This window comes from Vanacampus margaritifer, chromosome 1, assembly GCF_051991255.1.
Source record: "Vanacampus margaritifer isolate UIUO_Vmar chromosome 1, RoL_Vmar_1.0, whole genome shotgun sequence".
Lineage (NCBI taxonomy): Eukaryota > Metazoa > Chordata > Actinopteri > Syngnathiformes > Syngnathidae > Vanacampus > Vanacampus margaritifer.
In genome coordinates this window covers 57,427,292-57,440,242 of record NC_135432.1, presented here as the reverse complement: position 1 = coordinate 57,440,242, position 12,951 = coordinate 57,427,292, and the positions used below count along the sequence as shown (strand labels likewise).

General features: G+C 41.5%; 1 protein-coding gene across 4 annotated transcripts in view; it reads right to left on the bottom strand.

Moving 5' to 3' along the window:
- The window catches only part of esrrb (estrogen-related receptor beta), a 48,111-nt gene extending 35,801 nt beyond the window's left edge, over positions 1–12,310 (bottom strand). For 2 of the 4 annotated variants that reach the window (XM_077556793.1, XM_077556800.1), the window contains exons 1-3: positions 11,889–12,310; positions 9,019–9,087; positions 200–609 (exon numbers count right to left, since the gene is read on the bottom strand). In XM_077556793.1, the coding sequence (XP_077412919.1) occupies positions 200–609; positions 9,019–9,087; positions 11,889–11,938 (529 nt within the window). In that variant the 5' untranslated portion in view covers positions 11,939–12,310. The remainder of the gene's footprint in view (positions 1–199; positions 610–9,018; positions 9,088–11,888) is intronic. The other 2 variants (XM_077556810.1, XM_077556819.1) reach the window with 1 other exon arrangement.
- Positions 12,311–12,951: the final 641 nt, after the last annotated feature.

Below are 12,951 nucleotides of genomic sequence, written 5' to 3'. Positions count from 1 at the left end.
GTATTGCAGCCGTTATTAGGAATCCGGTACATAAGTGTTCCAAATGTCTAATAGATATCTTGATGGAGATGATTTGTGTATTTCAAAAATATACTTCCGCATTATAATATTAGATGTGCTTTGTGTGTTTCTTGTGTAGAAAAAAAAATTGATTCTGTGTGTTTGAGGTATTGTTGGGTGAAGACGAAGAGGAAAATACCTTGTATTGTCCTTTTAAAAAAGGCTTTGCAGGCCTCACAAGAGGCCACGCCATAGTGATACCCCGAAGCAATATCTCCACAGACCAGGCACAGCCTCTTTGGGAGGGAGTTCAACATGTATTCGCACTTTATGGATGAGTCCTCCATGATGGTGCTGGAGCAGTCGTCATAGCGCTTGCGGCAGGTTCCGGCTCCGAGCCCGCCGGGGGTGAACATGGGTGGAGAGTCCAGGCCGTTGGAGTGGCTGTTCATGGTGCTGACATAGCCACCGCTAGCGTCAGAGTTGCCGCTGGGGCTATGGTGGCTGACCGTGTCGATGACCGAGGACGGACTGGATGGCTCCGTTTTAATGTAGGACCCGCAGCTGGAGGGGAGGTGCCGATCATCAGCGGCCATCCTATTCAGCAGCCTGCAAGAGGTGTGGCGAGAAAAAGCAGGGGGAGGAAGACAAGAGACAGACTTATTAGTATTTTTTTTTTTTTTTTACAGAATTATGAAGCAGAATGATACAAACATAGTGACCATCACAAATTATTACAGTATATGATATTCTAAAACAGGGGTCCCCAAGCAATGGGCCATTTGGTAGCGGGGCCACTGAGATGTAATGTTTTGTGTGAAAAAAGTTTTATTTTGAAAATCAGATGCATCCCTCTGTGCGTCTGTCAAAATCTTAGCCAGCAAGCTAGCAAAAAAATAGTCAAATTAAACGTTTGGTAGTTTGTTAGAGGGCCAAATAATGAGACAGAAGTGCCAAACAAAAGGAAAGACATATTTGAAGCGACAATATTGGCGGTCATACTTTTGGATATATTGCCAGTTATCTCGCACACGAGCACTATCTGCGTAATATGCCGCTAAAGGTTTGTAGACGAGGCAATGAAGCCTTCAAATCAAATCTAAAAGACAAGATATTAAAAAAAATTTAAGAGGAAAAAAAGACCGCAACGATGAGACTAGCACATTCAAAAGACACAAGTCACTAATTACAACTACATTCAGCAAAATGGCATAATGGTGAGCTGCATATTTAATCATTTATTATTACCGTAATTGTCGCAACGCCACTCCATCAATACTTTATGTGAAACCGGTCCCTAGCGAAAAAAAAGTTTGAGGACCACTGCTCTAAAAGACAAATCTTCACATGCCACTAACCAAACGGCAATCAATGATCATATTCACAATTAAAACCAATATGATCTACAGTTAGAATTGGTGTTCATGTGTGCAAATAACAAATTTCTTGAACCCAACCAAAATACAAAAAAATGAAATGACAGTAAATATTCCATGAATTCTTTACGTTTACACCAAGTACCACCACAAAAAAGGAAAGGAAAAAAATGGCTTGCCTAAATACCACTATCATAAAGTACAGTAGTATGCCTAAGTGTTCATAAAAAACAAGGCGGAGGTTTTATTCATAATCAATATTATTGCAAATAAATACTATATAATTTATTATTATTATTATTATTATTATTATTATTATTATGCATATTGCATTCCACTCAAACAGTGGTTCTCAAACCTTATCTTTGAATATGAAATAGTTTAATTGAAAAATGATTCAAAATGTACAATTTCACATAAATTAAATTAAAATCAATAAATAAACATTCAATCTATCCAAAACCTGAATGCCAACACAGTTGTTCCCAGAGTATGTGGGGCTGACTGACCATTAAGCAATTACATTTCTTCCGTTTTGCTTATGCTTGTAATACAACACGACTCAATAGAGGACTTTGATTCAGTTTATCATGCTTTCATAAAAAAAATAATTAAAAAAAATGCATAAGTGCCATGTGTTTTTTTTTACGAGATGCGGTTTAAGATACGATAGTTCCATGTATTCATTGCCCCGCACTTGGTTACAAACCACACAGTGCGGATTGAGCTCTCCCACTCCAAATAAAACCACATTTTATACAGTTGAAAGTATTTTTCTCTCTCCCTGGGCTGCAAGCAGGGCTCCGTGATCACGGGGCCTCGCACGGTAGCCACTGTCAGCACCTGCTTGGCTCGCTCTCGTCCTCTTAGCACTGCCTCTGCTTGGACAATGGGCGAGCAATGAGCTATCAAATTATTTATTTCCAAACAAATCCTTATTGTCGGCTGTAATGAACCCACATCAATTAACCAGTATAGCATTCCCCACCACCGTCAACATATATCGCTCTACTTCTCTTTTCCTCTGGCCCTGCTTCGTTTATCCCCCGCCCCTCGACTCTCTCGTCCAATCACAAATCACAGTCGGTTACCTTCATAACCTCACAGGCAATCGGAAATGCAGAATTCATGAACAATCGACTCAACGCCGACTGCAGGCTTGCAACAATAGTCAGTGATTATTTTGCGTACTACCAGATCGAGCATACTTTGAGAATACATACATACTCCGCAGAGCAGAAAGCAGAGTGGACCTTGGATTGTCTCCTTGAGCCGGCAGTGAACCAAAAAGAAACACGATGACAACATATTGACTTCTATGTCTGTCTAATAACTGTATTTTGGAGTACACGCGGTCCATGATGTAGCGTGCGCAGGATAAAGTGCAGCATTTTGTATTTGGACAGTTGAAAGCACCATAAAATATTCCTTCCTTACAGGAACAATAAGGCCTCACGCTGCGACCTTTAGCAGTGAACTGAAAGAAATAAGAGCTGCAACTTTGCTCAAGTCTTTTTTCTTTTTTTTTCTCAGCAGATAGCATAAACTGAACTGCTGTGTTGTCAAATAGGAATAACTCAATGTATTGGCTGTAATGTGAAGATTTTTGTGAATTGTTAAGGTGACGGCAAGGTCATACGTTTGAAAACAGACACACCCCTTTGCATTAGGTACTGCGGTGGGGGTGAAAGGTCACCTGCACTTTCCTACATTAACAAAATTGAGTGTTGCGCGGTTTATGCAAATGTGACAAATAGGCTACATGAGAAGAGCAGCAATGCAGTCAAATTTAGGCCTCAGCACATTAGCCCATCAGCATATTGCCAACGAGTGCTAATGTTTACATATTTGACATAGCGGAATAGCATTAACGCCGCTGGACTCAAACTGCCTGCTCGGAAGTTAGCTGTCAGTGTGTGAGCGCTTCTTGCTGAGGACAGGAAACCAGAGGCCTCTGCTATGTCTCCATAAAGTTGGCCAAACCGCTTCTCGCTCTCTGAGGATGATTTAATTGCGAGGGTGGGTGACAGAGAGGTTCAGGCCCAGGGGTCATTGGGTCAACCTTATTTTCTCACCCTGGCTTCCTAGGCCCGTGGAGATGGGGGTCAGTGTGTCAAATTAAATCTCATTCCCGGGTTTCTCTCCCTGCTGTCATGTATATTCATCGGAGCTCCAGGTGCCTACCACTTCTGGAAATTCAAAAAAAGGTTAACTGCTAAAATAAATAATAAAAAACGCCCCATGTTAAAACCATTGACCTTGAGGAATAAGCCTGTCAGCATGTAACTCATTTTTTCCCCCTCCTCATATGAATGTCCAAAGTTAAAACATTTTGTCTTTTCAGCTTTGATTTAAAAGACGAGGATTTATTATTATTATTATTATTATTATTATTATTGGGAATAGCGATGATCTGCTGCTTTAAAAAACAAAAAAACATTTGTACTCTTAAACGTCCTTGCAGACAGAAATTGAAAGGTGAATCAATTTCATGCCTTTCTAAAATAGAACTTGCTGCTCTTGATAATGAATGCAGATTGCATCTGCGTAAATTAATGCATGGCTCTGTTCATCTGCTTTATGTTCTCTGTTTCAGATGGATATGTGCACCTGTGCGATAGGGCACCTGCACTTGGCTTATTAAAGGCTATATATTAAAACGCAGGCGCACAAGATGGCTTCATTTAGCTTTTATTTCACAAATTCAGAGTAAGCCTAACCCCGGTTCAAAGGCCATCTTCAGGGTGACACTTAGCATAATTGCATAAGTGTCTTAACCGTTTCGCCTCCGGCTCAATGTGGCCATTTATTATAAATGCGCTGGCTAGAATTCCCTTAACTCATTCTGCTATGACACATTATACCACTGCTATGCGTATGTTTTTAACAAGTCTGCATATATTGATTAATGATACTGAAGGAATACTAACCACTTGAACCTGTGGTATTAATCAAACAATGTGGGGGGGAAAAAAATTGTATAAATATTCGTGATCTCGAATGGGACCGCACTAATTTAAATCTATAAATGAGGACCGTTGTACCATGAATTGTGATCACTAAATATTTTGACAGTCTCAATAGGCACCATTAATATTTCAATATGTGGGATAGGTGCTAATTAGCAGGTGTGCTGCACAATACTGCAGATGCTGTAAAATCTATCATTCTGTTTTACTTCCTTCCTACAAGCATTTCATATTCAAAAAGGTTCTCATTTTCCTTCCTCTCTTCCTTCTCCCTTTGTACCGATCAAAATTCATACTGAGTAGAGTGTTGTGGGCGTGCGAACACACGGTTCCGTTTTGTTTTTTATCTGATTCCACTTGGCCCTTCTATCAGCATTTCAGATCCCTAATATCATTCCACTGGCGCTGCTGAGACCAGGATTAACTGGCCTAATGACCGACTATGCTTCTCACATATTCACTGTTGCTGAACATCTGAGAGACAACGCGAAGAACACTCGCTCCTCCGTGTCTTAACACTTCCTCTCCCTGGAAGCAAAACTCGGACGAGACCGCCTTGAGAACAGCTGTGATCTAATTGAGCCAATTTGTAAAAAAAAAAAAAAAAACTGCTGGGAAGACCTTCTTGCTTACGTGAGGAGAACAGTGACATTTTTCCACCGTAGCCTGACTCATGTATAAAACACAAAGGCTCAACTCATACAGTGTGTGAAACTTGATATCTTTTTCTTTTTTCTTTTTTTTTACCAGCAAAGCCACCTGATGCCAAAAACACCATTTTAGACCATTTACTAACCTCATCACAAGGTGTCACACGCCTGCTACCTCAACCTGAGTGAGGATGGGCAGTGGCGGTGGGGGTTGACATCTGCAGGCAGAGTGATGGTGATATCAGATGCCCCAGTAGGGGCAGATCTGTTAGAAGGCCCCCAGGCGATGTGGTCTGATAAGCCACTGGTCATGGAGTCAGGCGCAAGGTAGGACAAACTCAATTAGCTTCTGAAATACCTCCTCTGAGCCTTGCTCAGCCTCTTCAGCAGAGTCAAAACCTAGCGGCAGCCGCCATCCTGACCTCTCCTCGAAGGGCTACGACCATCTTTTAACGCTTCAACACACAGCCAGGGACTCATTGGAAAAGCAATGACCGAAGGAGGGTGAGGGAAACCCTTCCAGCCAGAAAAAAGTCAAATTAAGTTTGCAGGGTGTGTTCAAAATGGGGGCAAACAGACAAGGAAAAGCACCAGGGCCCCAGAAGGACTTGGAGCAGCCCTTGGGATTCAAATAATACAATCATCTTATACGTAGATGATCCTTTTTGTCTAACCGGTCCTCCATTATCGGCCATCATGGGAATATGGGGTAAATGTACACCTAGAGTGACCAAAAAAAGAGGAAAAAGAAGAAAAAAGAACGTAAGCGATACGTGACGAGAGTGTTTGTGGTACCAAAGGAGATTGAGGGGCCCCAATCAATAGTCCATAGGCTGGGGGCTAGTGCCGGGTTCCCATTGCGGGGACCGTGCTTTCTGCGGCCTCTACAATTAAGTCTCTCGGTCTCCAGCACAGGATTATATTTAGCTGCTCCACAGCAATGCCGCTATCATCTTTATAAAGCAATGAGCTCACTCCACTATGACAACATGAGCCCCCACGCTCCGCCGGCACCATACGATAGCCCAGACCAAGAAGTACTGTAGATCACATCTATTGATCCCCCCCCCCCACTCCACCTCCAGCTCCTTCCTGTTGTGGAGATGCTGCGGGCATATAGGCTCTGCTTTTCGTCTGACGTAAACCGTCTGGGCCGCACAGGGCAGATCTAGTTCTTATAAGGGACTGAGTTCAGGATGTTGATGGAAGCAAATGACTTGTGATAGAGATATTGTCAGTGGGGGGGGGGGGATGCGAGAAGGGAGTCTGGCGACTGAAGAAACTTCAGATTTTATAGAGCAAAAAAGTACAATCTTCTTCAGAACCCAGTGGGGGACTTCCCTGCAGAATTGAACAGCTCATCATGCTGCATGGGAAAAAAAAAAGGAGCTCATGATAAGTCTGGCTCTCAATGCAGTACATTTGGGATTCAATGTCTAATTGTGTCTTTTCATTTGAAAAGATTAGTTCCCATTACATCTGTTCTGTGACATTGTCATGGTATAATTTAACAACATGAAATTACAATGGACCATGAAATATAAAAAGTGATTATCATTCTACTTTCTGACTACTGGCGCTGCGAGAACATTTTTGTTTTGGTTATTTTAGAGCTATTCATGATAGGTCGGATCGATTAGTGGGATCTCATTATCCACTCACAAATCATATTTACAGCAGGTTAGCAAATTCAGGTATTCAAATTTGAAAAAATAATTTTTTTAAAATTCAGTTTTGCTCAGGCACAACCGTTCGCAACTTCACATCCAACAAAGTGGCATTATGCCATTTGTTTACTGATATACTGACAAGAGACTGTGCTACGTTGAATTATGTAATGTTTTTACTCTACTTGTGTGACACTTTAAAAAAAAAAAATAGTTTGTGGCATGCAGAGAAAAATGCTTCTCTCAGTGTGTGTGGGCGCAAATAGAAATATTATTATAAAAAGGTTCAGGCTATTTAAGCCCAGTGTAGCTCGCAGGTTTAAGACACAGTGATTGGGGGACAGAGGCATAGCGCCATGCATGAAATTGCTTCATTAATCTTCTTCTGATAGGATGTTCTTGTTTAGGAGTCAACTCTACCTGCCCGAAACAAAGAGCCTGTCCTGTCTCCACCATAAACTAAAATTCCAATCAAAAGCGAAGCCAAACACAAACAATCCTCCTGAATGGACACAAAATTATTAGACGTCCAGGAATTTTTAAACATTTCACATGGGTCGAGTCAACGCAGCCATTCGAAAGCACATCACAGTTTTCTGTCTAGAAATGACACTCGCATCAAGTCAGAGACCGTCAGACTTCAAATTCAAATGACTGTAAATTAATTGATGCTTTGACGATGTTTGCGGCGGTGGCAGACATCGTCATAGCAATGGCCTCTAGCTTTTTACAAGCTCATCTCCACCAGCTGCCACATATTTCCCATAAATAGTGCTGGTAATAAAAAGGCGGGTGGGCCTTACTGATTTATATGATCGGGTCCGCCACCACACCATTCAGAAATAATTAAACTTTGGGGATATTTCATGAATTAATGTGTCTCCTTCAGGGGGCAATCTAAACATACATTTCAGCATGCGCCGTGTCTGGTGTCTGCGGACACATGGCAAGGGATGGATGATTGGGTAGGGGCGGGGGGGGGGGGGGGGGGTTGGGGGCGTCTGCCTCCGAGGGGCAGGTTCAACAACCAACCACTCAATGTTACTATTTGATTGCACTTAGCGCTGTCGCAGCGCTATCCTAAGGAGGTGTTTTAACTCGAGCATATTTTGTGACTGGCATCCAAATGGGCCACAAACCACAAACTTGTGAATGAAATAGCACAACTGTGGAGATTATTTTTTTTTTAAACAGGCATATTTTACTAGATCACCACATTCAATTTTGCTTTATTGTGTTTTATTTAAAAAAAAAAATTAAAATGATTTTAATAACTTAACTATTTCCTTATTTTTTTCTCCACACTATGAAAGTCTGCACACGCACGCAAAGGCCTGTCATTTGCTCGCAGTTATCCAAAGAACATCATGAAAAAGCGCTTTGTGTAAAAGTTGTAGCGGGTGCGAGGCTGCTCCGGTTTACACAGAGGAGACTTGGTGAAGCTGTCAGTGGGAATGGTAGCTGCTGCTGTGACGGACGGCTTCCATATTGATTTCATAAATAAACAAAGCTAACCATCGATCCTAATGTTATTTTGCATTTCAATTACTGCTCAGAAACATAACCTTCAAACAACGGGCCGCTCAATAACAATAGCCTTCACTGATAAACACCCATACGGTTATCCCCTTACGTCACGTTTTCAGCCAAGTGGGACCGAGTGGACCTTTGGAAGTAGGGGAAACTTTGCTAAACCAAGTTTACGTTTTTTCCCCCCCCCCAACGTTTCTGCATTTTAACACTCACAGTTCTTTCTTGGGTTATTTTCGGGGACATGTATCTAGCAATGTGGGGCAACGTGCGTGCAAAAATCTGTAAATGAAGAGGAGCCCTTCAACGTTGGAGCAACAGGAAGAAGTGCTGACGCGCTGTGTCAGTGATAGCACTCGGCTGCCACAAGGGCATAAGAGCCCACGTAGGCTAGCATTATCCTTCGAGACTAATGGACCTGGTTATTTTTAAACAGATTCTCGCACTGCGGCGGAGGTCTCCAATGTTACCGTGGAAGAGAGATCAGTAGGTGCACGTGTGATGATGCTGCTGCCTGGTATAGGTACGTATGCAAAGATGGCAGCGTGATAGCTAACTGAGAGGCATAAAAGCCAAACGCGGTTGGGAGAGCGGCTTACGGATGTTGAAAACTTTGATTTAAATTGTTTGAACAAATCGACTTTTTCATTTCTATGTAAACATTTGTATGGTTGTTTTGTGCTGACACAAAAAGAAAGAATAGTGAGCATCCATGGAGTGCTAATATACTCTGCATCCCCATTTGGCCTGGGGACTCACTCCCCCCCTCCCCCCTTCAACTCAATCTGAGTGACACATTTACAGTGAAAGTAATGATACTAGATACCAGAAATGAGAAGGCTCCAGCGTGGCCAGTGGACTCAGGAATCTCTCTAATGAATTGGACAACAAAGCCCTGTTGGTACAAGGAAGAAGTATTTAGAATTGGGTGACAAACTGAATTTATAGACATCATAGACGCCACAATGCCTCCTAAATGCAGACGGCGTGGGAGAAGGCGGGCCGGTCAGCTGGGCGGCAGCTTCAGACGCTACCGAGGCTCGCGTCTCCTAGCGGGGTGGCCATTCTCAGCCAGGAGCCTCTTCTTGTAATGTATTCTGAAACCAAATTATCGTAAGCTGATCCCATCTGGATAGTGTCTGTGCGCGGCTGCTTTGGTTACCCACCATTGCCTCTACCCTGCGATAGCATCTCCATGAAGACAGCAGAAATCTGATTAGCCAACAACAATGAAACACTTGGTCAAAGAGCAAAGAGCTTTTAACTTAAGATACACTAATGTAATTCCCTCGCCTTGTTTTCTGAAACCTAATAACAATCTATCGGATGGACTCCTGCATGGGTGTTTGCAGGCTCCAACGCAGCACAAACTGGGAATAATGTCAAATAAATTCAAATCTAATCCATCAGTGTGTGCTAACGTCATTCTGTTTCTCTCTCAAAAAAAAAAAAAATACATGAAAAGGTTTTAATTTCATGAGGGGCTGGGTTGCAGAGTGCAGTGAACTGAAGCAGTGGGGATGCTGGGCTAAAGGAAAACCAGGGTGTTGATGGAACATTTAAGACCACAGAGAAGTCACATGCTGACTGGCTTGAAAGCACCACCAGCAACGTTCGACGATTAGCATAAAGTAAATACCTGACTCAGTCGCAAGCTCAGAGAAAAAAATTGTCTTGATATAGAAAAAAAAAGTCAGAAACAAGTAGACAATTAAACGTGCTAATAAATTCCAAATAAAAAACAAAACCCTGCTGCAGTTTAGGCACTGCCGAGGTCCAAAGGTCAAGCTATAGAGTCACGCTGTCTTGATTTTATAATGGTAGCGTGTTAATTACACAGAATCCATCCTTTACAGCTGACTAATCCTCTCATTCAAACCATCGAAGTCCCGTTCAGTCTAAAGTGTGTGTGATTTAAACGCCACTGAACAGTAAATTGAACAGAAGAACGCTGCTTCCTAATTTAAATAAATCACAACTTCAATCCCAAAATATTGAAGAATAACATTATTTGAGTGTCTTAGGGCTGATGAGGGTGCAATTATTTTTGCCCCTCTTTTGTTGCCTGTGTATTATGAAAATGTAAGTATAAATAAGGGTGTGTGTGTATTTATATATACATATTTTTTTAAATCATCCATACTGAAATATAGAGAAAACCTGTACATTTAGTCACATTTAGTTGGAATTGACAAGACTGTTGTGCTTTTTTTTTAGTTTTGAAATAATATCTGTGGAGGGAAAGAAAGTTGTGTTGAATGAAAGTGAAATAAACTTTATACAAATGATTTTAAATACCTATGGAAGGCAAAGCTAATGTATAGCATGTAGAATTTGTTTTGGAAATGATTTTTTACATATCCAACTTTACATATAATTAATGAGATGTACACAATTCACTAAACCAATGAGCATTTATTCAAACAGTTAATTGTCCGAAAAGCCGCTTTAAAATAATACCAGTGTTGTTATTGTTTTGTGAAAGTTGCATTTATGCCTTAAGTTATTACAGCTGGTGTGTTTCAGACTCACCCATTTTTTAAATAATTTGACAGTTTTTATAATGTGAAACAAATAACATGCATTAAAGGAACAATGACAATTGTGCACAATTTTAATGCTAGCACAAGTTATAGAAGTTGGAGTTACTAAAGCAAACCATATATATATAAATAAAGGGGCTTTATTAAAGAAAAGAAAGTGCATTGCTCTTAAACTAGTTTCCTTGTATTTATCTAAAAGATATTGCCACTCTTTTGTAATGTTTAAATTAACTTAATGAAATGTACTGAATTAGGCAGCAATTAGTGAGAATATCTTAAAACTTTTAGCATTTGAATTGGCAGTGAATATGTTGCAGTTAAAATAAGGGCACCACAAATTATGCTTAATTAATAATTTCAATATGTTTAGATGTCGGACTGGATTTTTCTTAATTGTAAATTTTGAGTAAATGTAAAACCCTTGAGAATTTTTTTTTTAAAGGCTTTCCAATATATTTTTGTTTGATTTATAATATTTATTTTTGATTGAATTAACATGTGGTAGTGAGTGTGTTTAATTTTGGCTTAAGTACTGAACATATCTAAAGAAAAAACATTACACGTATATAATTTACATTTACAAATTGTGAGTTGAGTGCAGCAATGTCAAATGTGGATCAGAGAGTAGAGGTGGCAGCTTGTTTTGTGCGCCGCTGCCGGGACAGAGAAGCCAGCCACCGTTCGTGTCCTTTTGTTTATTTTGTCCTGTGCGATTTATCTTCTCCACATTTCACTTTCATCCTAAAATCTCAAGTAGCGTTCTCACTTTTATCGTGTGACTGTACATACAGTGAGACCCAGTCTCTGAAGTCATTAAAAAACTAGAATGCTTTCATTTAGGAAACATCGTCCGCACTCAGAATTTCACGTCAAGGCTGTCATAAAAGATTTGCTTACACAATGAAGCTACATGCACTTGCACATGCTCGCACAGAGAGTTTCTCTTGCCCTGTTGCTTGATGCAAAGTCACCTAAACTCCATCCTGCATGTTAAGATATATAAACAGAAAAGTTCAAGTGCGAAAAAAAAATGGAAAGAAAAGTGCAGGCAAACTGAAACATGAACTGAAACGCAACAAAGACCACAGGCAGGAGTTAAAAAAGAAAAAGTGAAGGAAAGGAAGGAAGGAAGGAAGAAAAAGAGTGCACCTACTGGTTATGATAGCTGAGAGGGTCTGGTAGACAAAGTTCTGAAATGTCCATCAGTCCAGTTTTAGCATTCCAGGAATGAGAGGAAGAGGAAAGAGGAAACAATTGAGAGCCGCTTCTTCCCCCAAATGACAGCGGAGCACCCTCAGAGACCTTGCCGCCGAAAACCCCCTCCAGCAGCGCTTCCGCCAGCCTGCACAGGTATGTTGGACTCTGATGGACTGAGTGGCTGCGCGCATGAGTAAGGGGACATGTGTGTTGTGTATGTGTTTATGTCGAGATGTGTGGCAAGAAGACTGCGTCTCTGATTGTATGAGAGAGCGCGCGCGTGTGTGTGTAGGACAGAGAGAGAGAGAGAGAGAGAGAGGGAGGGAGAGAGAGAGCAGGCAGTGGCGGGATGAGGGCTGAGATGGAGAGCGCAGGGAGAGCGCCAGCGAGAGGAATGACTCTTTCCACAGGCGGGATAGGGCTCTTTAAGACTCAAGGGCTTGATGAATATGGAACAGCTGCTGTTGGCTGGCTCCGAGGGGGAGGACTTAAAGTGACAGAGGGGCCGGCACAGCACCGGGGAGGAGGGATCCAAAATGCTCACACGCTATGCATGGACATGGATGCAACGCACAGCACACAGAAAGTGTTCCGATCAACAACAGGCACTAAAAACATAACATTTCGAGCTGTATAAAAAGTTCAAAAACAGACTCAGGCAAGATGACTGAATTCAGCAGGGTTCAAGGGTCAGCAGAAATCATCAGCACCAAGGCCGAACATTAAAAACACTCAACTCTACACCTTTATAGACCTACTGTATATGTGTGCATTCTCATCAGTTTTAATGAGAAACTAAAAACACGATTACAAATACCTTGTTTTGTTTTTTTCTCAGCTCCAATCACACTCCAGTTGGTCCAAAATGCTGCTGCTCACCGCCTAACTGGAGGTCGTAGGAGGGAGCACATAACTCCAATTCTGGCCTCCCTTCACTGGCTCACTGTTCATTTTAAGATGATTTTATTTGTTTTTAAATCTTTAAACGGTCTACCCCCACCGGCCCTCTCTGAGCTCTT